This window comes from Sinocyclocheilus grahami, unplaced genomic scaffold, assembly GCF_001515645.1.
Source record: "Sinocyclocheilus grahami isolate Dianchi unplaced genomic scaffold, SAMN03320097.WGS_v1.1 scaffold384.1, whole genome shotgun sequence".
Lineage (NCBI taxonomy): Eukaryota > Metazoa > Chordata > Actinopteri > Cypriniformes > Cyprinidae > Sinocyclocheilus > Sinocyclocheilus grahami.
The window spans coordinates 818,916-845,563 of record NW_015505563.1 but is presented as its reverse complement, the minus strand read 5'-3'; the positions used below and the strand labels follow the sequence as shown (position 1 = coordinate 845,563).

The window sequence follows — 26,648 nt, the reverse complement described above, 5'->3', positions numbered from 1 at the left end:
TTGAGTTGTGAATCTTAACCTTCACAAGCTTTGTACAGAAACATACTTTACATATTGAAATGAAACATTCTTGTTTTATTAAAACACTTAATTACTGATAAAAAATTTTGAGGTCAGTAAGATAAAAAAAAAAAAAAAGAAAATAAACACTTCATGAAATTGATCAGTTAATTAAAAGTGACAGTAAAAACATTTATAATAAGATTTGTACTTCAAATACTGTTTTAAACTTTCCATTCATCAAAGAATCCTAAAGCACAACTGTTTTCAGTGTTGATAATAATAAGTGTTTATTGAGCACCAGATCAATATATTAAATATTAGGATTATGTGACACTGAAGATGGAGTAATGAAATGCTGAAAAATTAGCTTTGCTATCACAGGAATTTTGAAATATAATACAATAGAAATCAGTTATTTTAAATTGTAATATTGTACAACATTGCTGTTTTCACAATATTTTTAAACAAATGAATTGACTTATAAAATATTTAAATAAGTTGAAACTTTTGAACAATAGTGTATATAACATTGGCATATTTAAAGAGCCAAACACATTAAAAACTTAATTGTTGTATTTAAATGTGTGGAATATTACATTTAAAAAAATGTCATTATCTATTCGCTATCATTAAAAATATGCATTGGTTGCTTTTTAAAAGTATGATTTCTGAAGCCTAAAAGCTTCAGTTACCGAAGAAAGATCAGCACAGTCCAGAAATAAAGTCATAAGTGTTCTGAGCAACATGAGAGTGGGTAGACAATGGCAGATTTTAAATTTTTGCCTGAACTATGCCTTTAATTATAGAGACAGAAACTGGTGCCTTCCCATCCTTGAGGCAGTAATTCATAACGCTGCACTACTGAAGTGTGTAATTTCTCCTCTTCTGCTGCAGATCCCACCAATGCTGACCTCTTATCCTTGTCTCTCAGACTTCAATAACTGCTCCTGTACCATCTCTGTATTATTGTCTCTGTTGCTCTTCTGAAAGCACTGAGCTTGTTTGGCTTCTATAATTGCTTGTCAAATCCCTCACTATCTGAAGTCCTGTAACATGTCGTTTATGGAGGGTCTCTGCGGTACACACACATCTCTCTGTCAACCTCTCTCTCTTTCTACCGCTGTGCTTCCTTTTATTTAAAAGCTTTCAGGTTTGCGAGATGCATGATTTTCAAATGGCTTAGGTATAATTGTGAGAGATGTTAAATGGGAAACCGATCTCCCTAACAAGGCTCTTAGGAACCAGCTGGATATCAGAGCAAACGCGCAATTGAATTGAAAAGCAACATGTTGGCACATCACCTTTTTCCAACAGTTTACAGCAGGCTCTTCTCCAGAGAATTCTGACTGTTTTATTCATGATGTGGAGATCGAAATGCTGTAAAGTGTTCATAAACAGTGAAGGCGACCACAAAAACAGCAGAAGGTCACAGTGAGGGCAACAAACAGAAAAGTTACAAAGGCAGAGAGAATGAGAACGCATCAGTAACAGATATGAAATCTGTCTCTCTATCTCTCCTTCCAGAGGAATAAATAAGTAATGAGCATATTGTTAAAATTCATGTTGCACTTTCATTCCCTCCAGTCACTCTCTCTCTCTTTCCCCCTCTCTCTCTCTTAGTATAATGAATGCTAATGTCGTGAGATCAGCCCATTACATGTTATTCAAGGTGCAGAAAGAACGATAGGAAGTCACAGGGCCATATGATTGCGGCTGGCGTTGGGATACAGAATGCATACACAATGGCCATCTTTCCCCTGAATGCATCTCCCTTCCTCCCCCACTTTCTTTGATATTCGGCTGTTCATGTCCTTCGCAACAAAATCACACTTTATTGGATGAAAATAGAAAATATATTACATATTGAATTTGTCATCACTGTAGACTAACCTCTGTTTCTCCTTATCTCCCCATCTCTGTTTTTTTCTGTCCTCTTTATCTTGCCATCTTTTATGCTTTGTCTTTGTGTTCCTAAATTGAGTTGTTATACTGTTAAATTTGAGTTTATGGTATTAAATGCAATCAGCCATAATAACTGTCAACTCAAGAAATATGTAAAAAAAAAAGTGAGATCCTCTAGTGAGATTTTCATTGTCTGTATTGCAAAATATGAAAAAAATGAAATAAATATACAGTATATATATATATATACACACATATATATAATACACACACACAAAATATATATAATTTTATAAAATTATATATTGTTTGATTTTATTTTTATAGCATACATTTGACAACACTGAGCTCCGCATGTGGAGCTGTGAGGTGGATCTCAGTGTGAGATGTGTTTTCGTGTGAACTGATAAATGTCAGTCAACAGCATGTTATTTAGTTGTGCGTCAAAGGGCAGTGGAGTGTATTAAAATAAACCTACTTTTCTGATTCCCAAAGATGCACTGGACAGGTCTATCCTGTGTCAGCAAGGATAATCACAGCTGCCAGGTTGTCTTCAAGACACAGAAGTGTAGTCTAAGAGAAAGAAAGAGAACAGAGGAGGACAGTGACAATCCTTGTAATGGCAAATATACAATATTCAGAATCTTAACTTATAAACAAAATGTATTACTAAAAACTAAACTTAAAGCAGTTATATGAGTTTATTTAAATTCTATTCCATTTGATTCTACCTCCTTAAATTCAAATTTAATTTAGAGTTCTGTATTCTGTTTGCTTCATCAATCCAAATTCAGTTCAATTTAATTGGAATTTAAAAGTCATATTTAATTCATGTCTGAATGGTGCACAAGCTGTGTACATATATACACACACACACACACACATATATAGAGAGAAAGAGAAATGCAATATGCAATGCAAAATTTCATCATCATGAACCAGAGCCTGCGTTTTAAATAATAAAAAGAAAGACAGACATGAATGACATGAGACTGTAATAATAAAGCCAGAGAAAGCATCACAGTAGGGTTTTGTAGGCTGGTTTATATTGATTTAGCATGGTAATCCCTGTTCTCTAAATAAATCAGTACCTCACAAAATCAAATAAACTCTTTTAAAAGGCAGCTCTGGTTTTGCATGACTACCCATGGTGCAGTGTGGAGTCAGAGGTGACAGTATGAGATAACAGGTTATCAGCAATTCGCACAGGGACCACATCACGCTTTATAACTAACACGTCATGGCTTACCCAGAACACACCACTGGTGCTCAGCACAGCTACAGGTCAATAATTACTACCCTTAGCATTAGACTCTAGTAGGTACTTCAGTTTACACTGTGCTAGTTAAATATTGCTTTATCATTGCTTACTGTAAATTATAAAACAAATAGCTCCAGTCCTACTGGCCGATTTATCATTACAGTGCTCAAAATGTGCAAAAATACACAATATAGTAATATCTATGATGCCAAACACCTGTTTACCTAACAACTGTGTATATAATAAGCCATAGATAAAACTACCTGTTATTGTTTACATGTCAAGGACTATATCTTCTAGTGGAGGGAGAAAAAATAAATAAAGTAAAATATTCTGTTATTGTTTACAAGAACTATATCTTCTAGTGGAATACAATTAAATGATAAAATAATAAAAACAAAATGCAGCAATTCCACATCACATACAATCAAAAAGCATCCAGTAACAGAGTGGTTAAACGGTATTCAGTAGCATTTAGATTGTTACATGACCTCAATGTGTCTGCACCTGATGCCACCTGCTCCTCCATCTAAAATGAAACCATATTTTTTAATTTTTATTATTTGTTTTCATGTTACTGTACAAAAGTAGTTTTCATTTTTCATCCAAAAAGTACTATTCATTTATTTAAGTCTGAAACATTTTTTTTAATTAGGAAAAATTAATGAGAGCAACTTCACTTCAATACATTTATTTTACTAATATATTTAATATGTATTTTATTATGAATAAGATTTTTTAAAATTATGAATGCAACAATTCATTTAAATTTGTATGCATTTTTATAATGAATAACATTGCTTTTTATTATACAAGCAGTAAGGCACTCAGTGATGCACTATATTGTGACTCTTGAGATTATATAGCACACCTATTGTCCTATTCAGTATGGTTGCAAGCGTTAAGGCGAAAAAGAATGGCCACAAGAAAGAGTCACGCTTCTCAAAGCTCCTTGGTCTATGTGGTCATAAATTCTGTTTGTGTGCTGACAGCCAGAGACTGACAACATCTTCAGCTCCTTTCACAACAGGCAACAAAGACCCCGAGTGCAGAGCTGCTTCCAATACAGGTGACAGAGAGAAAGAGAGAGAGACAGTGAAGAGGGGCTGGGAAATAAGATATGAGGGAAGCAGGAAAGGAAGGTGGGAGGGTGAAGCTATCACCTATAAGTACAAGAGAGAGGCTGAGCGAGCGAGCGAGCGAGAGAGAGAGAGAGATGAGAGCTGGCTGGTGAATATTGGCTAGTATTGCCGGGAGAGGAGGGGCCTGCTGTAAAGCTGTAATGGGCTCCAGTCAGCAATTCGCACAGGGACCACATCACGCTTTATAACTAACACGTCATGGCTTACCCAGAACACACCACTGGTGCTCAGCACAGCTACAGGTCAATAATTACTACCCTTAGCATTAGACTCTAGTAGGTACTTCAGTTTACACTGTGCTAGTTAAATATTGCTTTATCATTGCTTACTGTAAATTATAAAACAAATAGCTCCAGTCCTACTGGCCGATTTATCATTACAGTGCTCAAAATGTGCAAAAATACACAATATAGTAATATCTATGATGCCAAACACCTGTTTACCTAACAACTGTGTATATAATAAGCCATAGATAAAACTACCTGTTATTGTTTACATGTCAAGGACTATATCTTCTAGTGGAGGGAGAAAAAATAAATAAAGTAAAATATTCTGTTATTGTTTACAAGAACTATATCTTCTAGTGGAATACAATTAAATGATAAAATAATAAAAACAAAATGCAGCAATTCCACATCACATACAATCAAAAATCATCCAGTAACAGAGTGGTTAAACGGTATTCAGTAGCATTTAGATTGTTACATGACCTCAATGTGTCTGCACCTGATGCCACCTGCTCCTCCATCTAAAATGAAACCATATTTTTTAATTTTTATTATTTGTTTTCATGTTACTGTACAAAAGTAGTTTTCCAAAAAGTACTATTCATTTATTTAAGTCTGAAACATTTTTTTTAATTAGGAAAAATTAATGAGAGCAACTTCACTTCAATACATTTATTTTACTAATATATTTAATATGTATTTTATTATGAATAAGATTTTTTAAAATTATGAATGCAACAATTCATTTAAATTTGTATGCATTTTTATAATGAATAACATTGCTTTTTATTATACAAGCAGTAAGGCACTCAGTGATGCACTATATTGTGACTCTTGAGATTATATAGCACACCTATTGTCCTATTCAGTATGGTTGCAAGCGTTAAGGCGAAAAAGAATGGCCACAAGAAAGAGTCACGCTTCTCAAAGCTCCTTGGTCTATGTGGTCATAAATTCTGTTTGTGTGCTGACAGCCAGAGACTGACAACATCTTCAGCTCCTTTCACAACAGGCAACAAAGACCCCGAGTGCAGAGCTGCTTCCAATACAGGTGACAGAGAGAAAGAGAGAGAGACAGTGAAGAGGGGCTGGGAAATAAGATATGAGGGAAGCAGGAAAGGAAGGTGGGAGGGTGAAGCTATCACCTATAAGTACAAGAGAGAGGCTGAGCGAGCGAGCGAGCGAGAGAGAGAGAGAGATGAGAGCTGGCTGGTGAATATTGGCTAGTATTGCCGGGAGAGGAGGGGCCTGCTGTAAAGCTGTAATGGGCTCCAGCTTGTGCAGTGGTGCCGATCCCCACGTTTCCTCCAACCCAGCAGCCTTTCCTCTCTCTGCATACACACATGTACATGCGCTGGGCTGGCGCCACTCCAGCAGAGCCTTGAGACATTCTCGAACGGATTTTTCAGATTTACCATCCCACCATCAGACTGAATGACATTGTTTTTCTCTTTGGAAACGCATTGCTCCACTTCATTCATCTTCAAACGCTCAAGCAAGCTGGATTACATCCCAAATCTCCAGACGCGAGGAGCAGAAACATAAGGGAACATCATTAGCAGTGGACTAATACGCACTTGAAAGATTTCTTTTATATCCCGAGGCTCTGTTGAATCTGGATTTCTCTCGGAAGCTGGGCAGATGTAGGGCAGCGTTCAATTCATTCCCTGCTGAAGATCAGATACTTCCCCTTCACCCCTTTCAATCATCCTTCCGTCATGCGATGGAGAGAACAGTCCTTGTAGACTTACATACTGTTCGGAGAAAGAGCTGAGCTCACCTCAGTAGTGCGAGAGAGACATGATCTGACAGGTGCACTCTCTCATTAATTTTCTGCCATGAACACGCATCTGGAATTCCGGGAAGAAAGGAAGAGGGCTGGTTTGATGTGATCTGTGAACGACAGGCTCTTATCTGCGAAGTGAGTGCAAATGAGAGGTGGGATTACAGCCTCACTTTATAGAGGACAAGGAAAAGATGATGACACAGTCATAGAGCACTTATGTAGATAAATACATGCAGGTGTCAAATACAACATGCTGTGGAGAGGGAATATGAAATTAGGTATGGCACCAGCATCCATAGACTTGCAGTTATAATAACGGCTAATGAACATCTAAACACATCCGCACTGAAATTGTGATCATAATTAATGATGGAACGGAAATACACAAGTCTAGAATCGCAGCAGGCACTAGTTACAGACTCAAGCAACCTGTTTTAAAGCACTTCAAATAGCATGACGTGCATGTCTGCGCCTAGAGAGCGTTGTTATATGTAAATGAAGGAAACAAGCTCTCTAATAATAGAATCAGAGTGTGAAGGAAAGCATCTCTCAGGGGAATACGGAGTGGCGGAAAGTAAACATTTGTTTATTGCATCTTTTATTTAATAATTCATGTCTTAGTCTACGACTTTGGCGGCGGCACCAGGGAGTTCACGTTAGGCAGATCATCTCTTTGATGATATTGTTCAGACACGGTGGGATCTGTAAATTTAATCCTGTCACAACGTGCTGCTGGCTGCTTGTTTCAACATTATCTGTCTAATAATATATCTGATTATATATCTGATCATCATATGTGAAGTTTTAAAGCCAAAAGCATTAAACTAACCTCCCTGAGTGTGTAGGAAATTCAAAGCTGACAAAAAGCACACAGACATCAGAGCCTCCATTCTTCAGCGATCAGACCTTGACTTTCTCACGGCTAGATGCTGCAGCATCTCTGATCCCATTTCCCGGGATGGACCTCAATTAAAACAGCAGCCGGGCCTGAATGAGGGAAGCAGACAAAGAAAAGAACATCAAAGCCCTTTCATGGAGTGCAGAGTCTTAACCTCTGATCTCAGGGAGGGATTACTGTAATTGGACGGCAGGGATAGACACCTACGTCGGAGAATCAGGAAGCGAAGAGCATAGAGGAACGCACCCCCTCCGGAAACCACGAGCCACGATGGGCTGCAACATGTGTGTGGTGAACAGGCCAGAGGAACAGTACAGGATCATGTTTCAGGTGAGAATACCAACAAGTTCATATTCAATTTTCTCTTCCTTTTTTAACTTTGCACTTGCAATCATGTGCTTATTGAGGTTAATTCCAGGAGGTAAAAGTTTCACAAAGTTAATCAAATTAATAATGCAACATAAATATGGATATATCACTTATAATGTGACATTTGCAACCATTAAAAAGTTTAGGGTCCGTTTTTTTTTAATTATTTGTATTCAGCAAGGATGCATTAAATTAAGCAAAGGTGACAGTAAAGACATTTATAATGTTACATTTCTATTTCAAATAAACTCTGTTCTTTTGAACCTTCTGTTTATCAAAGAATCTATCACAATTTCTACAAAATAAACTAATAAATAAACAAAACAAAAAAACAATACAATACTGACAATAGTAAGAAATGATTCTTGAGCACCAAATCAGAATATTAGAATGATTTCTGAAGGATCATATGACACTGAAGACTCGAGTAATTGCTGCTGAAATTTAAGCTTTGCCATCACTAATCAATATTACAGTTTTCACTATATTTTTGACCTAATAAATACAGCCTTGTGAGCATAAGATACCTTTCAAAAACCATTTTGACCACAACCCCAAACATTTGAACAATAGTGTATTAAATTGTAGCAGTTGTAGCATGTTATACTACATATCAAATGTAAAAGTAGCACTTAAACTACTGAGCATTAATTTTTTTAAACCATGGGCAGTAAATAGGGAGTCAGTCCTCCTTTTGCTGTAATAGATTCAACTCTTCTTGAAAAGGCTTCCATTTGATGCTGAAACATGGATACAGGAATTTCAAATATCAAAAGGAAATTCTTTTGGATGGCCAGTTTAAGATTGGGCCCAAATATAGATAATCTTGTGTAAGATGATCATTTCTTGATCTGTAACAGTGAAGTGTTCCTCAAATAACTATACTTAATGTTGGGGTTCAAGGTCCTTTACTCCTGAATGAGGCTCCCTTTCTTCTTAAAACTGAACAAAAAAGTTCTGCTTTGCACCACTAGTAATAAAACCCCCTCACATTCTGCTGTCTCATGCGACACCAGGGTTTATACATGCTAACCTTATGGGGATTGTAGATCTGCCAGCAAACTGGAAACTGTTTATCGTAACAGTAACAGAACAGGTTTAAGATGTGTCAAGGGGCCTTTGAGTTAAGGTGGTGCTTTAGGCAAACAATTTAATGAATTAATCCTGTGTTGAAAACCACAATCCCCTAAACAGCATAAATACTTCCTACTCAGCATCCTTTAATTGACATGGCGGTGAGATTTTCGAATAGGCTGAGAGTGAAAAAGCTTTTTAAACCTCTTCCACTGGTAAGGTGTTAAAGTTTAGTTTCCATTCTGTCATTTTTCCAACCACATGACAGGTCATGTGACTGTGATTGATAGATAGGGAATATTTATACTGCTGGAAAGTGGAGCAGGATGAGACAAGGGCTGATCTGCTAATAATAAAACCAGGTGTGTAAAATATCTGTGGCTGTGGCACTGAGTGCAGAGATGGGAAAGGAATGCTAAAATCAAGGTTTATTGAATTCAGAAGCATAGTGCATGTGTATTAGAGCAAAGCTGATCCTTTGACTATGCAAAATTAAAAAAAGCATGGCACGCCTCTGAACACATGGCTTAAAGCTGACAAATGAAATGTGGCTGCAGTGTAAAGTCACCTTGAATTAAAGTATCTAAGGGTCCAAATCAGTATGACACCTGTGCAAACAAACTATTACAGCCTTTTGCAAGGTCATACTCATGAATATGCAAATATAAACTGATTTATATATTTTCTGAAGAGAATGTGAGTCTATGCACAACTCACTGTTATTATGCTTAGGTGTTCTGGGTTGTTGCTATGCGGTTGCTGTTTAGAGTGGTTGTTAGAACATTGCTGTGGTGTTTATAGGTGTTTTTTAGGTGGTTACATCATTTATTTACATGCATGATTTATAAAAAACAAAACAAAAACTTGAAAATATGTAGTAAATAACAGCAAAGTGTCTCCTTTTTCATAAAAAACTAAAGAAACTAATAAAAAAATGAGAAATGTCAAACTATTTAACAAAATAATGCAAAACATGCATGATTTTAAAATTCATAAATAAATAACATGCATATAAACATTTTTCATGTAGCTACTAAACAGTGATATTTTAATATCACATTATTTTGTTTTATTTTAGCAATTTTATGTGTTTGTCATTTTTATTCGTTTTTTTAATTTGTCTATGTGGTTTGTATTCTTTTTTTAGTTTTAGTTTCAGGTATTTTTAGCACATCAGGTTAAAGTAAATGTAAATGAGAAATTATGTCTTGGCAAATAGCAAGTTTTTTTAAAGGGGTCATATGATGCTGCTAAAAATAACATTAGGAAGCCCCGGCTTAGCGTGCGCTGAGGCTGGGCTAGAGTGAGCAGAGGCGGCGGGGTTGAGAACGGCGCAGCCAGCGGATCCGACAAAAGAGCGGCAAGCACATGTGACGACTCCAGGCTTCGTACACGGTGAAAGCCGATCCGGCGATCCACAGCACTAAGTTGATGTATTCCCTCAGTGACCAGCACGGATCAGCACTAGGCATGACGAAGCAGATATCGTCCTCTTTTTGAAGACCAAACAAAGTAGTTTCGCTTTCACAACGAAGCACACAGCGTCTTCAGGACATGGCTGCAGCGTCAACAATACTACAGCGAGAATAAAATGGATGCCTTCTTTCTTTGCGTGAACATTTGGGCGGCATTATGCAAATCTTCCCACATAGTGACGTAGATATGTGGGGGCGTGTTAGAACGAGCCGTTTTAGGTAGGAGTGGCTGACTCTTAACTTTTATAAAGAATATCTCTTTGGATTTGAGACTTTAGTCTGTGCAACTTTACAGATCTTCTTTATGCACCGAGAGCTTGTAACACTCCAAAGAGAAAAGAAAAATTTAAATCGCATCATATGACCCCTTTAAATATAGTTTATTTCAGTTAAAGTTTACTTTATTTAAAATAATGATTTTTAGTTAACTAAAATAACCCTGCTTCATATTCATACTATGGTACTAAATAACAGTAATGCGTCTCCTATTTTCTAAAAAAAAAAAAAAGAATTTAAAACTATGAAGACTGCCAAACAAAAATGCAACCCATTTCAAATGCATTGCCGCCTCTCAGTTCCTTCACCTGTAACATTTAAACTCCACTTGACTAAAATCCTCTCCACAGCTTGAGTTTGCCACTTTGAGGTTTTGTTCAGAGAGCAATTTGCTTTCTCCGCCAGACCGCAATGTCATGCCAGGATAGGTCGAGCTTTTTCTAATACTGAGAGGATCTCCCACTTGATCTCTTCAATCTCACTTCAATTTCCAGCTCTTCTCTCCGCCGTATCCTCCACTGCCTGAGGCTCTTCACAGAGGGTTTTACTCTAAACTAGTTTCTTATGCAGTGACAGAAAGTTATCTCTGTGTGAGCCTGTTTTAAATGCTGCACACTTATTAGTGGAGAGAGCTGAAAGACACCATAAACCCCCTGCCAAATCAGCTGCAACAACACTGGAAGCCCCCTGGATTTACTGCAAAAGAATCGTAAAGAATATATAATGCGCTTTAGAATGTGATGCAAAATGATATTGGCATGGCAAGCACTGGGTGACATCACCATGAGGCACTACATGTCTTTACTTTATCATTCATGGCTTTCAGACTGAAATTGTTCACACGTAAAAGGATATTCACACAAAAATGAAAATCCTGCCATCATTTACTCACCCACCATCTATTTATACATTTAAATGTTTTTAAAAGTCCCTTATGCTCACCAAAGCTGCATTTATTTGATCAAAAATCCAAAATAATATTGTGAAATATTATTACAATTTAAAATATATTTTTAAGTTTTAATATATTTAAAAATATCTGTGATGCAAAGCTGAATTTTCAGCAGCCATTATTTCAGTCTTCAGTGTCACATGATCATTCAGAAATCATTCTGATATGCTGATTTGATGCTCAAGAAACATTTCTTATTATTATCAGTGTTGAAAATAGTTGTGCTGCTTAATGTATTCATAAGAACCGTGATACGTTTTTCAGGATTCTTTAAAGAATAGAAATTTCAAAAGCACTTATTTGAAACAGAATTCCTCTGTAACAATGTTTTTACTGTCACTTTTGTCAATTTAATGCATTGATAAAAATGTTAAAATTATTTTGAACAGTAGGTAAGCCATTGGATTTATGATTTTCTGCCTGGCGACAATGAAACTGGTGAAAAATCCCACAGGCTTACACTGAAGGAGGGACCTGAGCCATTTCCAGGGATTGAAATATTATGGAGACTTATTGGTGGGCTTTTTTTTAAAGTAACCAACCACCTAGCAGCAACATGCTAAAAAGCACCTTAGCAACAGCATAGCAACACCTTGGCAATCATGGCAGCACATTTTGCAGAAGCAAACACCAGTCATTTTCTTCACTCAATGTCTTTTATCATTGTAATGCTGTCACTATGTTTTATAAAAGCAACAAGCTGCCAAGGGTTAAGTGGTGCTGTAAGATAAAAACCCCAATAAAATACACCTCTTGTTGCCTACTCTAAAGCACTTCTCATAGTGACACTGTTTCGTAGACACACATTCTCACCCAGTCTTTCATCAGTGTCATGCTCTGTGTATCTGAGTAAGTGGCATTTGCTCTTGCTTCTGCTCTGTGGCTGGGCACACCGTAATGAAGAGCAGACACATCCTGACAGGCTTCATTGGACTCAGGACAAGCTGCTGCAGGCATGAATAATACCATTCACACCAGATCACATTAGCTTGCTCTGCTGGAATATCCGAGCGCATGGAATCGCTATCCGTGAATGCCATCGCATTCATTTGCCAGTGCTATCTTCATGCGACGCTCATCCCCGCTAATTGCTTCCAAGCTTTAGTCTTATGATGAGGTTTGAATGAGCTCTGTCTGCAGCAAAAATTCTATGCATGTTGAGTCGCTCCAAAATGAGCCTTTTACCAGATGCTTTGCCTTTTGTAATCCTGCCTAAACCCCCCCCCCATGTCTGATGAGTTTCCCTCTCACGCTCTCAGTCTTCCTGCCTCTACCTAACATACCCTGTCAAATTTGTCTCTATGGGATGCTGTTGCCAAGGTAACTGAGGTCATTAAGCAAGACTTATATGCTTTCTCACTGCAACGCACGTAGATGCAATAATGCCGGCGAAGACGCGCACACACATAGTCGAGCACACTAAATCAGCCGTTTGAAAAAAAAAACCGAATGATGTAAATAAACAAAATCTACTCATGTGCCCTCCACGCTGCAGGAGGTCTCTCCAAACACGCAGTGACATGAAAGGAAAAAAGATAAAACGCTCCACCCTTTTAATACTCAGAGGTGGCAAAGTAGATGCATTAAAGCAGTTACAGATGCAATAAGCAGATAAAATGTCTAACAAATAAGGCACTTAACACAAAAAGCAATAAAAAGGTATTTGCTTGCAAATGGAAACTATTACATATGATTGATTGAATTCCTATTAAAAAACAAACATTTCATTATAATGTGGCATCCAGGAACTGACATCTTTCAAGACAAGTGGCATTACATTTTAAATTGTACACGGATTGTAGTACCGATGACAACTGCCTCTAAAATTACCAAATTTATTGTAACAAAAATTATCCAACAAAATATATTTTGTAACAGTTTGCAAAGTATACTTCATAATAGTAGCTAAAATAATTAGAAAATCACCCTATCTATTTTTAAATGTATCTGTATTTTTAAATGTATTAAATGTATCAAACTAAAAATGAACAATACTTTTAAAGCCTATAAAAAATAAAAAACAGAATTTGTTCCCATACTAACTAGATGAACAATTTCTGAAGGTTAAACATTTTCTTTCACAAACCCCCCCCCCAAAAAAGATGATTTTTTTAATGCTTCCAGCTGCATGTCTTTGAAAGTGGCATAATCAATGCGGCATGTTTGGTATCACAGACTCTGAGTTAATGCTGGTGTCCCGCATGATAGGGATCGTTGGGGTGTAGATGTGCATTGCGGTATCTGTAAGCGCCTTCAGCTCCTTCATTAGCAATGCACTTATCCCACAGGGGCAAATGTACAGGGTGAAGGTCAATAGAGGTGTATCAGGAGTTAAAGCGATGTAATTGCTGTCTCCTGGTATTGAACTGATAAGCACAATCACCCACTGAGTTCTGTAAGCAAATTAATCATGCAGAAGAAATTCCATCACAGTCAATTCGACACACTCTGTTGTTTCTCTAAAAACACGAAAACAAATGTTTGGAAATTTCCAACACACTGCTTTCCGATGTAAAACTGCTTGTAATTTCCCCATGATCTCACGTATACAAATCATAAATACTAATACATTGAGAGAATCATACATTAATAAGCATTTTCTATATGAGTCAGGGAACATATAGAAAATCTTTTCTGCTTGAGAAGTCCATGTTTGCCAATATCACTGTTGCTCCATCAACTCTGAATCCCTTGTGCAAGCAGTCCATTTGTAATCAAAGCCACTGACAGGATCAATAATGAGCCAAACACAATGAAAAATAAATAGGTTTCACCTCTTTTAGACATCGAAAGACTTTCAGTCAAACAGCATAAGGATTGAGGTGAGCCCTGGTCTCTATGGGTCAACTATCTGTAGCTTGACTGCTTTGAGAAGGATGAAAGGAACAGAGAGAGAGGGATAGGAGGGGTTGTCAAAAGTACTTTGAGTAGTATTAACCTTATATTGATTGTGGGTTGTATTCTTGAGGGTTAAAACACTTCTCATCTGTCCCTCCGTAAGGCTTGTCATTGAATGAAATGTCCCAATGTACAAATTCAAATCTGCACTGTCAGATATCTGTCCGTTATAACAACAACAATAAATAAATCAATAGACTGGAAGTCATTAACCAGCATCCACAACAGCACATGTAGTACATGGTATCATTTCATAAGTCACTGATTCTGAAGACATGGGACAAAACATTTCACAATTTTACCTACTGTATAGATTTCACTATTCTGGTGTGTTTTATAGATTTTGGATTAATCTATAATTATAGATCATAATAATTTTAGGGTAATTGTGCTGGTATTTTTTTTTTTGTCATAACCATGATTGCAACTCTATTACAATCTATATTTGTCTGTAGCAAATACCTGATACTTTTTTTGTATAGGACAGTGTTGACACATGCAGAGTGGCAAGTAAAAAAAAAAAAACGCGACAAATTGGAATCAAAAGCACTGAATACACTGTATACATAAAACAGATTAAACCAAAATAATTTCCTGATACATAAAGACTATTTTTGAGGTTTTGTAGCTTTGTCATAGTACTCAAGAAGCAGTGATGTGCAATAAAAAGAGCCTGCTAAAACATTAACTGTTATAAAGATTAACATCACCCTTAATCAAAATGAACCAGCAATCAATACAACACTGCAGTACACAGCTGTTGTTGTTTCTGTTCAAAGCTGCCCATGTTAACCCTTTTTAATCTCTGATTAAAAAGTTCTGCTCTGTTTTTCTCCACAGAAGGGAAACACTTTGCGTCCCATTGATGCAGAAGTAAAGGTAGGACATATTCCACTCAGATCTGAAGTTTGTCTTATCACGTGTCTATACCTTACTGTTCAAAAGTAATTCAAATCAAATCAGCGTATTAGAATGATTTCTGAAGGATCATGTGACACAGAATACTGAAATAATGGCTGCTGAAAATTCATCACAAGCTTTTTCATCACAAGAATAAATTACACTTATATTAAAACAAAAAACAGTTATTTTACATTGTATTTTTTTTTTTACATTTTACTGTATGTTTATTTAAATAAATGCAGCTTTGGTAAACATAAGAAACTATAAAATAATCATTTTTAAAAACCATACCGATCCCAGACTTTTGAATGATAAAGCAACAGAATCTTCTATAAAATCAGTATTTTATATATTTGCAGTTTCTTGTCTTTCTATTTCTTTTTTTGTGATGGGATGATGGAGAGCTCATGCTCGTCTTGCAATAGCCATTTTTGCTGCTTTGCAATGTTTCTTCTCACCAAGGAGGAGCAGAACTACATCCTTCCTTGAGTTTTGCTTATTTGTGCATTTATCTTCCCTCTCTCCTTCTCTCATTTTTCTTATCCCTGTCTCCCTCTTTCTCCACTTCATTCTCTAGTGCTGCTTCAGCACTTTTAGAAGTGCAACCAATAACAACCAATAAGTACATTCTTTTTTAAATGGGTATACAATGGCATTCTTTTCACTGTCTGCAGCTCAAAGGTAGAAGAACATCTCACCTGTCTCAGGATAAAGATGGGCAACCTCATGACCCTCTCCTGCTTCAGGTGGTACATAAGGGTCACAGGAGGAGATTGGGTGCAGCTGCTGGCACGGCTCGGCTCATGGAGATCACAGACTGTGTGGACAACGGCACCCAGACCGACATCAGCTTCCAGAACTTCCTGAATGGGGACAGAGGGTCTTACCCGAGCAGTGGATCACCTATGCCCCCACCCTCCCCTCCCCTCGCACAGCTGGTGGAGCCATACCTGCTGAATGACCTGTGAGCGTCTTCACTGTCCTCTGCCTCTTGATCACTCATTACTATCTGTGTGTGTCTGTGGGATGGACAAATGCTGAAAACCTGCTGAAGAAACACATGTCTTTTCACAGTGGTTCTCTGGGGCAAGAATATAGTGATCCAAATGACTACTTCAATGTTGCCAACCATGAGGTGGATCAACAAGAGGAAGAGAATAATTACAGAACAGCAAAGACGATGTGTCATGTTGCCTTTGTCTCAAAAAGTTCTTCATTTATTTTGGTTTCTGATGTGACACTGACACCAAGGACCACTCTTTTGCTGATGTTTAGATGTTATGTTGTTTGGGGAAAAGAGCTGACCTTTTGTGTTTGAACATGGCTGTGAATGAAGTCTCTGTCTGTCCCACATTAGATAAATGGGATGGAAGTGCAGAACCGAGAGGAAGCGGTGGCCATCCTGACCCGTGAGGACAGCACCAACTTCTCATTACTGCTGGCCAGACCAGAGATAGAGGTAAATAAATATAACACAAATGTGAAAGAGAAAGAAACACATTAGAATAAAGAGGAAAAATGCATACATTTATGAGCGTACATGCTAACAAAATAGAATGAAACGTCTTTTAGATATCAATTATTTGACCTAGACAGTAATATGATAAAATGGAGCAAATTGCTTCTCATAACACCATATTTTGTCTTTTTTAGGACAAACCTTTTAGACAAAGCAGAGACTAAAAGAGCACATAAACCATTAAATCATCCCCCCCCCCAAATCTCACATCCTCTGAGCAATTAAATGGTACACACATACACACAAAAATAGGTTTTTTGAGGCACATGCAAAGTTAATGGACCCACTCTGTCCCCATGAGGTGGATCAACAAGAGGAACTAGAATATGAGGTGGGAAAGCAAAAAATCGTAATAGCCTTTTATATTCAACCATACACGAGTAACCAATATTTTAAACTAATTAAATCCCATTGATTTTTTTTTAACCCTGGGTGGCATAAATGCCCAGAGCTGTTCTCCATAATATGTTCATAATTTTGACTATCTGCAAAAATAAATAAATAAATTAAAAAAAATAATTAAAAAACAAAACAATTTTAAATACAGATTGGTTGATTCAATAATATAATAAAATAAATAATGTAATATATAAATAAAACACATTCCCTCTAAGGGGAAAAAATGGGATTACATGGATTAACAGAAGACCAGTAACTCGTACACATTACCCCAACCTATAATATTTCATAAATTTGCTCTAGCTGGTTTTCTGTCCCGGTGCATCTTTAAAGCCGAGGGTTTAATCTCTGCCCTATAAACAGCTCTTCCTCTCTGTCTTTGTCAGGAGGTGGAGCTGTATAAGTCGAGTCAGCAGGATAAACTGGGGCTAACAGTCTGTTACCGGACAGACGATGAGGAAGACCAAGGCATCTACGTTGGGGAAGTGAGTGACCACATGAGGCTGAAAGCTATTTTACTGCTCAGCACAACCGTATACTAAGTATTTAGCTGAGTTATTCAAGTTATCCAGCTGATATTTAAACATTCCCGGTTCGTAGGTGAATCCAAACAGCATAGCAGCAAAAGATGGAAGAATCAGGAAGGGGGACAGGATATTACAGGTATGTTTTTTGCTCAGATGTGCTGCTAAAGTCAAATGACATCAACAACAACCACTGATGAACTGACATCATCATGTCATTACATTCATCTGGTAGGTCAAGCGTTTCTAGAGACAATCAGTCTATAAACAGATAATTGGTGTGACTTTTAACACAGCTCACACAATTACTCTAGAGAATAATTACAGAACAGCAAAGACGATGTGTCATGTTGCCTTTGTCTCAAAAAGTTCTTCATTTATTTTGGTTTCTGATGTGACACTGACACCAAGGACCACTCTTTTGCTGATGTTTAGATGTTATGTTGTTTGGGGAAAAGAGCTGACCTTTTGTGTTTGAACATGGCTGTGAATGAAGTCTCTGTCTGTCCCACATTAGATAAATGGGATGGAAGTGCAGAACCGAGAGAGATAACACATTGAAATAATACGGTAAGAAACACCAGTTTGCAATATCAAGCAGCAAAACGAGCTGTTTTGTACAGCTAAAAATGGTTGGAAGCTGATGAGACAGGAGGCCAGACACATTAAATTTACAAATGGCCACGCCTGCTCTTTTGGGAAAAATAAGGTGGATGGATAAATTTAATTGAATAAATATATATATATATTTGTGTGTGTAAGTATGAAAATACTAGACCTCAATGTGGTTTAATAATAATAGGCCTCATAATTTGTGCTTTACAACTAAACATGTTGCACACATTTAAACAAATGTCTATATTGCCATCTAGTGTTGAAGTGCATTACTGCATGTATTTATTTTTATGGCAATACTGGTGATGTTCAGCCTCTAACTCTTCCCTCTTACTTTCTTTTTATCTTCTCTTCCTTTGTGCCTTTCACCTAGACGGACACTCATTTGGACCCAGAGGAGATTGACTGTGAGTTACCTGAAGGGATGAGTGTGGACAGCCTTAATACTTCCCATCTGCCCGGCCTTTACCATTTCCGCCAACAGAGACCCCAAGCAGGCATTCCTGAGGAAACCCTACATCAAGAGACACCCATGCTCAGCTTAGCAACTCTCAGCAACAGTCAAGAGCTTGACAGTGGTGTGGGCCGAACAGATGAGAGCACAAAGAATGAAGAATCCTCCGAGCATGACATCCTTCTGGGCGATGAGCAGACCAGCACCTCCAACACAAATGCCACTAACACACCTGGCAGCTTGCGCAAGTTTAGACCCGGCAGGAACGGTGGAGGAGGGAACGACACGCCATCGCCACTGTTCCCTCTCCGAGAGCTTCACCTTAGCACAGACTCACTGGACTGTGGAAGCGTGGGTGGTGGTTACCTTCACGATCCCGTCAGTGGGATGATAATGCCGGGCCTGACAGAAGAGGAATGCGAGAGGTACAGGCAGCTTCTGGAAATCAAGTGTCGCTATGAGAAGAGGATGAAGAAAGTGCAGCAGGTTCAAGAAGAGGAGCAGAAAGAAGGAGAGACACAAGAGGACGCTGAGAATAGGGAGGAGACTCTGGATGAGAACAGTAACGAGAACCTGACTCCACATGAGATGGCGCTCCTGGAAGAGGAAATGAGGCACCTTGAGTTTAAGTGCCGGAACATTCTACGAGCACAGAAGATGCAGCAGTTAAGAGAACGCTGTTTAAAAGCCTGGCTGATGGAGGAAGAAACATCAGGCCGGGCGTCTGCAGAACCTCAGGGGTCTCCATTGCACGAGCTGTCTGACATCAATGAACTTCCAGAGAAGGAACGTTCGGACAAGGACAAGGACAGCACCAGCGCTTATAACACCGGGGGAGAGAGCTGCAGGAGCACACCTATGGTGAGTGAGCATCGACTTCCAGTTTCTCAAATCGATGAGTCCACAAGTCCTCTGCCAAGCAGACACAGGGACCGACCAACCTGGAGTGAAAGAGGACGAGCAAGCCTCAACAGTTCATATTCACCAAGCAGCTACAAGAAGTTTCAGACTAACAACCCTATGAACCAGAAATTCTGCTCACTCACAAGAGAAGGAACCGTCCGTCGCATGCCTGAAGGAGTGACACAGGGTGTAAATTCTAGGGTGAGTGGCCATAACAGGAATGGAGGTCGTAGCGCGGAGTCAAGTCCTTACTTCACTCGTCGCCGTCATTCCAACTGTTTCACTCCAGAACGATACCAGAGTTGCATGCATCTGGGATCCTCACTTTCTGAGAGTTCTGGACCCTTGGATAGAGCTGTGGAAGGAGAAAGTGAGGCACCAGTGGGCGGCAGTGACCGTGAGGGCCATGGGAATAGCACCTTTGGGTCGTTGCCTCACCCCAGCCCAGTGAAGCTTTCTCTGGCCTTACCTTTGCCACTTCCCCCTGCATCACCACGCATGGAGTGGAAGGTGAAGATAAGAAGCGATGGGACCCGCTATGTGGCCAAACGTCCTGTCCGAGACCGGCTCTTGAAAGCCCGAGCTATGAAGATCCGTGAGGAGCGTAGCGGAATGACGACTGATGACGATGCAGTGAGCGAAATGAAGATGGGTCGCTACTGGAGCAAAGAAGAGCGTAAGCAACATCTGCTGAGGGCCCGCGAGCAGCGCAGACGCCGAGAGTTTATGATGCAAAGTCGCTTGGAATATATGCGAGAACACGGTCTGGATATGGGCAAGGAGAGCCAGTCGGAGTCCGGCCAGAACCCAGCCTCAATCCTGGAGCTCAGTCAGAAAAAGAGCTCCAAGAAACGCAACCGACGCATACTGGACAACTGGATCACCATCCAAGAGCTACTTGCACATGGCTCTCGCTCTCCAGACGGGACGAAGGTGTATAATCCTCTTCTGTCTGTTACCACAGTCTGAAAGGATGGTGAGGAAGGACAACAGGAAGAGAATCTATTTTACCGAATTATCAAATACTTTCTTGAACAGTTCTCAACAGTTTCAAGGGTCATCTGTCTACATTACTAATATGGCTGAGCAACGTCTAGCAACTACCGCTCATTAATTTCAACAAATAATTTTGTAACGAGTACTTAGAGTTAAAATATCTTAAAGTCCCTGAAACAAGATGAATTTACTTGAGAAGCAACACTAGATAAAAACTTGTTTTCATAGATACTCATCTATTGTTTTAAAATGTATTATACTCATGCCCATATAAAATATACATTATTTCAAGTCTTAGTGTTGTTTCTCAAGTAAATGTACCTTTCAAAGATTTTTAGGTTTTTCGGAAAACAAATAAAAAAATACTAATTAAAAAGTCAAGTAATTGTTCACGCGTGGCGATACTTTTAAGTTTGAGGAAAAACTTGATTTTCTTGATTAATGAATGACACATTGTATTGCTTCTCAATAGACATTATCACTCCTCTTGAGGCCAAGCATCTGCTTTCGAGGATTTCTGTTTGACTTTAAACTGAAAACAGCACATGGCTGAGTGACAAAGACACTCAAAAGATTATGAATGTTGACTGAACGTACACAGACAAGCACAACGTATACACCACAAAGCAGACAAGCATATACAAGCAGACAGGTCTTAATAAAAATCTGCTCATTGCAAGCAAACATATTGGACAAATGTAATTCATTTGGTAACTTCCTCACAGCTGCACAAAAGAATGATTCAATTTCTTAACTCTTGAATTTTCATTGAGAATAATTGGGGGATGGAATATCAATAAGACTTTTGTACAATTTACTGCTCTAATTACATCATATAAGTGCTTAACCTGTGCAGACACAATCATGTTAAACTTTCATACAGAGATGTGGTGCTGAACATTTGTACTGCATGTTTGTGATTGTCTGTTTACACTATCCCTCTGTACTGTTCATTATGACCCAAATATGACAAAAGCACAATGTAAGCCACAATGTGCTTTTAATTTTTGAATGTATGGTAATTCTTTTTCCTAACACCCTAAGTTAAGGAACGACTTTCACAAGCCTATGTGGCCTAGTGCGGACACATACTAAACACCAGCAAAAGGGGAAGCACAAAACACACTGGAACCCATGAAATCTAACCAGCTTCAAAATGAAAACAAATTGTACATTTTGATATACTGTTATTAGGAGCATTTAACCTGAAGTGGTGGACATAAGTGTAGCGAAGGAGCTAAAAAGAGGGGATATTCTTATTTAATGATATACAAATGTGTTAACATATTTGTAAGTGTCCAAAACTCTTTGAAAATTTTGTAGAAAATGGCCTTAAGAGTTTTGACCAGTTTGGTGATGAGAGCCACTTGTTCAGCTCAACTAATTTTGCATGATTTTGACTATAATGTACATGCCAGAAATACACTTTAGTGGAGAACTTCCATTTCTCAGTATACAAATGTATGTGACCAGAGGACTTTATCCATCATCATTTGCCATTTCTGTCTTGGTGTTAGATAAAAATGTAGAAATCTACAGTTATACTCATATGGTACCTGTTGATTGATATCAGTAGTCCTAATTATACAATGTGTAATGTGCATTAGTTCTTGAGTGGTTATTTCAATGCATTGCTGAGACCATATAAAATATAACATTTGAAAACAAATAAAACAATTTTGTATGCTTAATATAATAATCTGTCATTAACCATGATTTCATACTTGTATGCACACAACACACACATTCATACTGTACACACACACACACACACACCAAAATAGAGAAACACACAGCCCACTCAGAAATATATAAAAACAACTTTCCAACAGCAAGAACATGTTTTATAGAATGAGAGCAATAAATTATCACATAGTTTCTCTGAATTAATTCTGCATTGAAACCTCATACATATATACAAATAAAACTTCATACAATTAATTTTAAATATAGGAACTGCTCTTACACACACATACTGATACAATTTTACAATTACAATTCATTCCAAGCCCCCCGCCCCCCACCCCCAGGTCCTTAAAATGTAAACAATGATTCATGTTCCCATTCCCAGCCAGATATTGATTCACCAGTCCAGTGCAGAGTAAATATGGCATATTTATATCAATTAATATATACATTCAGGTTTATACAGCATCATTCAGTTAAGTGCAGACATGCAACATGGGGCACGGTGGAGCAAGACATTAGCGTGTCCAGAAACCAGAACACGCATCTCAAAAACTACTGGAATTTTTTTTTAACATCATACATCTCAGCTTTATTGGCGTTTGAGCTCAGCATGCCCCAGCACTCAGGACTTTTAATACAAGCACAAGAGCAAAGCGTTAGAATTAGAGAGAAGCAAAACCAGCCATAGGAAAAAAACGTGAAATGTAGTGAATGGCCCTCTAAATTCAGATCACGCCACAGATTTTGAATAGGGACATGGAGTTCCTGTTTGTCTACAAAGGCCTTAAAGGGTTAGTTCACCTAAAAATGAAAATTAGCTTGTGTTTTACTTACCCTTGAAGCATCCTAGGTGTATATTACTTTCTTCTTTCAGACGAATCCAGTCAAGAGTTATATAAAAAATTGTCTTTGATCTTTCAAGCTGTTTAATAGCACTCAGCGGGTGTTGCAGTTGAACAGTCCACAAGTCATCAAATAAAGCTTGCGTATTCATAATAAAACGTGCCGCAGACGGCTCCGGGGGATGAATAAAGGTCCCCTGTAGCGAATCCATGAGTTTTTGTAAGAAAAATATCTATATTTCAAACGTAATAAACTCTTTTCTCTCACTTCCGCTGACTGTCATCCACTAAAGCAGTTCCGGCGTGTCAATTTCCGTTGCATGATTAGTGACGAATGCGGAGAGAGAACAAAACAAAACGCCGGTCACAAATTAGAAGTACAAACCAAGGATTTGCAAAGAAAAATGTCGTAGGATTTCGATATAAACCAAGAGGAGACTGGTTTTCCTTTACTAAAGTAAGGAAACTTTGCTTCCTTTGCTCCTATTAAACAAACTCGCGAGACCAGCATATCTCAGAGGCACGTGCGCACTGCGCATTCGTCATAAGCCTTCCGCCGGAATGGATCCGTGTATGATAGATAACGGAATTGAGAGAAAAGAGTTTATTACGTTTGAAATATGGATATTTTTCTTACAAAAACTCATGGATTCGTTACAGGGGGCCTTTATTCATCCCCCGGAGCCATCTGCGGCACATTTTATTATGAATGCGCAAGCTTTATTTGATGACCTGTGGACTGTTTAACTGCAACACCTCGGAATGGATCCGTGTATGATAGATAACGGAATTGAGAGAAAAGAGTTTATTACGTTTGAAATATGGATATTTTTCTTACAAAAACTCATGGATTCGTTACAGGGGGCCTTTATTCATCCCCCGGAGCCATCTGCGGCACATTTTATTATGAATGCGCAAGCTTTATTTGATGACTTGTGGACTGTTTAACTGCAACACCCGCTGATTGCCATTAAACAGCTTGAAAGATCAAAGACAATTTTTAATATAACTCCGACTGGATTCGTCTGAAAGAAGAAAGTCATATACACCTAGGATGCTTCGAGGGTAAGTAAAACACAAGCTAATTTTCATTTTTGGGTGAACTAACCCTTTAAGGTTTCCGGATATGGGTAATGCTAGCAGATTTTAAGTACTGGAATCCATTACCTGAATAAGCAGTATTGTAGTTTGACTCAACATGATTTATATAGGCAAAGAAAATAATGAAAAATAAATAAATAAAACATAAATGGCTGGGCCTAGCAGCAGAGATTAATCATCTTATTTAAGATGTCTTCATCCTTGTAGGACTTTTAAAAAATGTTAACATTTTATAAGTATAAAAAAAACTCAACATTAACACATCACTAATGTAATATTGTGAATGATTCTGCTTAATGGAGAGAGAACGGCCCATTTTGGTTGTCAAGAGGGGGGAAGTAAGGAAAGAGAAAGGGACTGTTTGGAGGGACACAGATGGTATTGGAGCTTCGGATCCTAGGCACTGATCTTTAACTTGTGTATGTGCAAAACCAGAAACTTTCAGCAAAAAGATCTTCACATTTAAAGATGCTTTTACAGCTTCTCAGTGTGAATGAGTGTGCTTGTGTGTAAATGTAAGTCCCCTAAATACGCTTTCATATAAAAAAATAAGAGGGCACTGACATTGGACATGCAACTCAGCGTAAATTCACAATATTAAAAGAGCGAGTTGCTCAAGTGTGTATGGCTTCTGGCAACAATGAGTTTTACACAGCTCATATAGCTTTTACGTGGATAATATAGTTTTACAAACTTGCTGCAAAACATTTACCTGAAATTAGCAGTCCAATTAGTTTGCTAAACATTAATTGTACACCCCCCAAGAAAAAAGAAAAAAAAAAAAACTAGCCTGTTGGTCTGTCTAAAAAAAGCTCTTAGAAAACACTCAGCACGGCACTCTGCTAAAACATATCCATGTATTATATTAGTAGTAGCTTTTACACCAAAAATAGCAAGAATTATATTCTTCAGTATATTCAGCAGTATTTGACATCATAATAGTAATAAAGTAACCTATTAAAATCACCCATATCCAGATGTTCTTTTTAAAATTCAGTTACTTCTAAATATTTCAGATATCTGTAACACATTTTGACCGCCGAAGTTGTACAAAACCAAGCCCATAAGTACAGATTTCACTTCAAAATTTCAATGACACTCTATACAAACACCCTGCTCCTCCAACAGGTCATCCAGAGAAAGTATCACACTGATCTCAAACCTCCAATGACAAACCTTTACAGTAGGCACTAAGGTTATGTGATGAATTGCCAAATATAAATGTTTTATTGGTCAGGCGAGATTGTTTAAGTTGACAAGATGAAAATAATAGTGAAATGGTGATGCTAAAAAAGGGAAAGAGAGATGCTGAGGTAACAGGTGGCAGGAAATAAATAGAGGAGGCGCTGATCTATGTCCTGATTATTGGTTGCTATTAGTCATGACTCTTTTGTGTACTTTGCATTTAGGTTTGTATGCTTAATTGTCTTATATAATAGCAACAAAACAAAAGAACAAAATATCAACCAAACAATTTAAAATCTCTTTCTACACATTCTGTTTGGCGCAAATGACATAATGACTTCACTGAGGTCTTCAAAAAAGTGTTTTTACTGACTTATTGCAAACCGGATGCCCAGCCTCTTCAAGACAAAACAAAACAAAAAATAAAATATAAAACATTCGTCAAATAGATTCAAAATAATGTTTTTTTTTCCCTGTGTAGTGATGTAAGTTTTCTCAGCAGTTCCAATCCTGTCCTTTCACTCAAAGGGCAAAATAAAAGTCTCTTTTAAGATGACAAACATAGTGTTTGGCATCCCCCTAAGTGCATGCTGGCCCTTCTTATGCGCTGAGGAATACATTTGATAATTTTGAGGAATGTATCAAGCAAACATTTTCTGACTGACCCTGAAATGATTGTCATCTGAGACACATGAAAACCGAAAAGATTACGAATGAAAAAGTTCAGTTTCTTTTATATTTTGCACTCATCTGTCCAGTTTCGTCTCCATGTTGAGTGTTTAAAGAGTTCACCATTGTCGTCTTCTGACTTCTGTACGGTCAAACTTGGTCTCTTAAACTCCAGATCATCAGTCCAACATAAATTGGCACCCCCTTTCTCCCGGTAACCTATTCATTTGGCAGCGATGCATGTCAATTTCAACTCAAACTCTTAAAATACACTTCACCTGCTTCACCATTGTCTCCATTAGGCTTCTTAGATCTTCAGACAGAGATTTGATGCTGTTACACAGCCTTTGTTTTGAATGGCAGCCAACAGCAAGAGGCCGTTCAGGCTGGCAATGAGCATGTAGCCGGCCAGGATTCCCGCTCTACATGTGAGGGAAGCGGATATGGAAGTAACAGAGTCTGAGTATGGTGTGCTTCCTCTTGCCTGGGCTCCGGCTCCTCTGCGTTGGGACCCTGCGCCCTCTGCCGCATGAAAACCGAAAAGATTACGAATGAAAAAGTTCAGTTTCTTTTATATTTTGCACTC

General features: G+C 38.1%; 2 protein-coding genes across 4 annotated transcripts in view; one reads left to right on the top strand and one right to left on the bottom strand.

Annotated features, from left to right (window-relative positions):
- The first annotated feature begins 7,059 nt into the window (after nt 1-7,059).
- LOC107549946 (PDZ domain-containing protein 4-like) lies at nt 7,060-20,747 on the top strand. The gene is made up of 9 exons (XM_016231127.1): nt 7,060-7,549; nt 15,104-15,142; nt 15,841-16,130; nt 16,241-16,301; nt 16,987-17,016; nt 17,471-17,569; nt 17,685-17,747; nt 18,126-18,158; nt 18,597-20,747. Exons 1-9 carry the CDS (start codon nt 7,490-7,492, stop codon nt 20,547-20,549), a joined length of 2,628 nt encoding a protein of 875 aa, XP_016086613.1. The 5' UTR covers nt 7,060-7,489; the 3' UTR covers nt 20,550-20,747.
- Nucleotides 20,748-24,165: 3,418 nt separating this feature from the next.
- The window catches only part of LOC107549994 (IQ motif and SEC7 domain-containing protein 2), an 83,951-nt gene continuing 81,468 nt past the window's right edge, over nt 24,166-26,648 (bottom strand). For all 3 annotated transcript variants that reach the window (XM_016231198.1, XM_016231199.1, XM_016231200.1), the window contains exon 16: nt 24,166-26,574. The gene's annotated coding sequence lies outside the window, so the exon portion shown is untranslated. The remainder of the gene's footprint in view (nt 26,575-26,648) is intronic.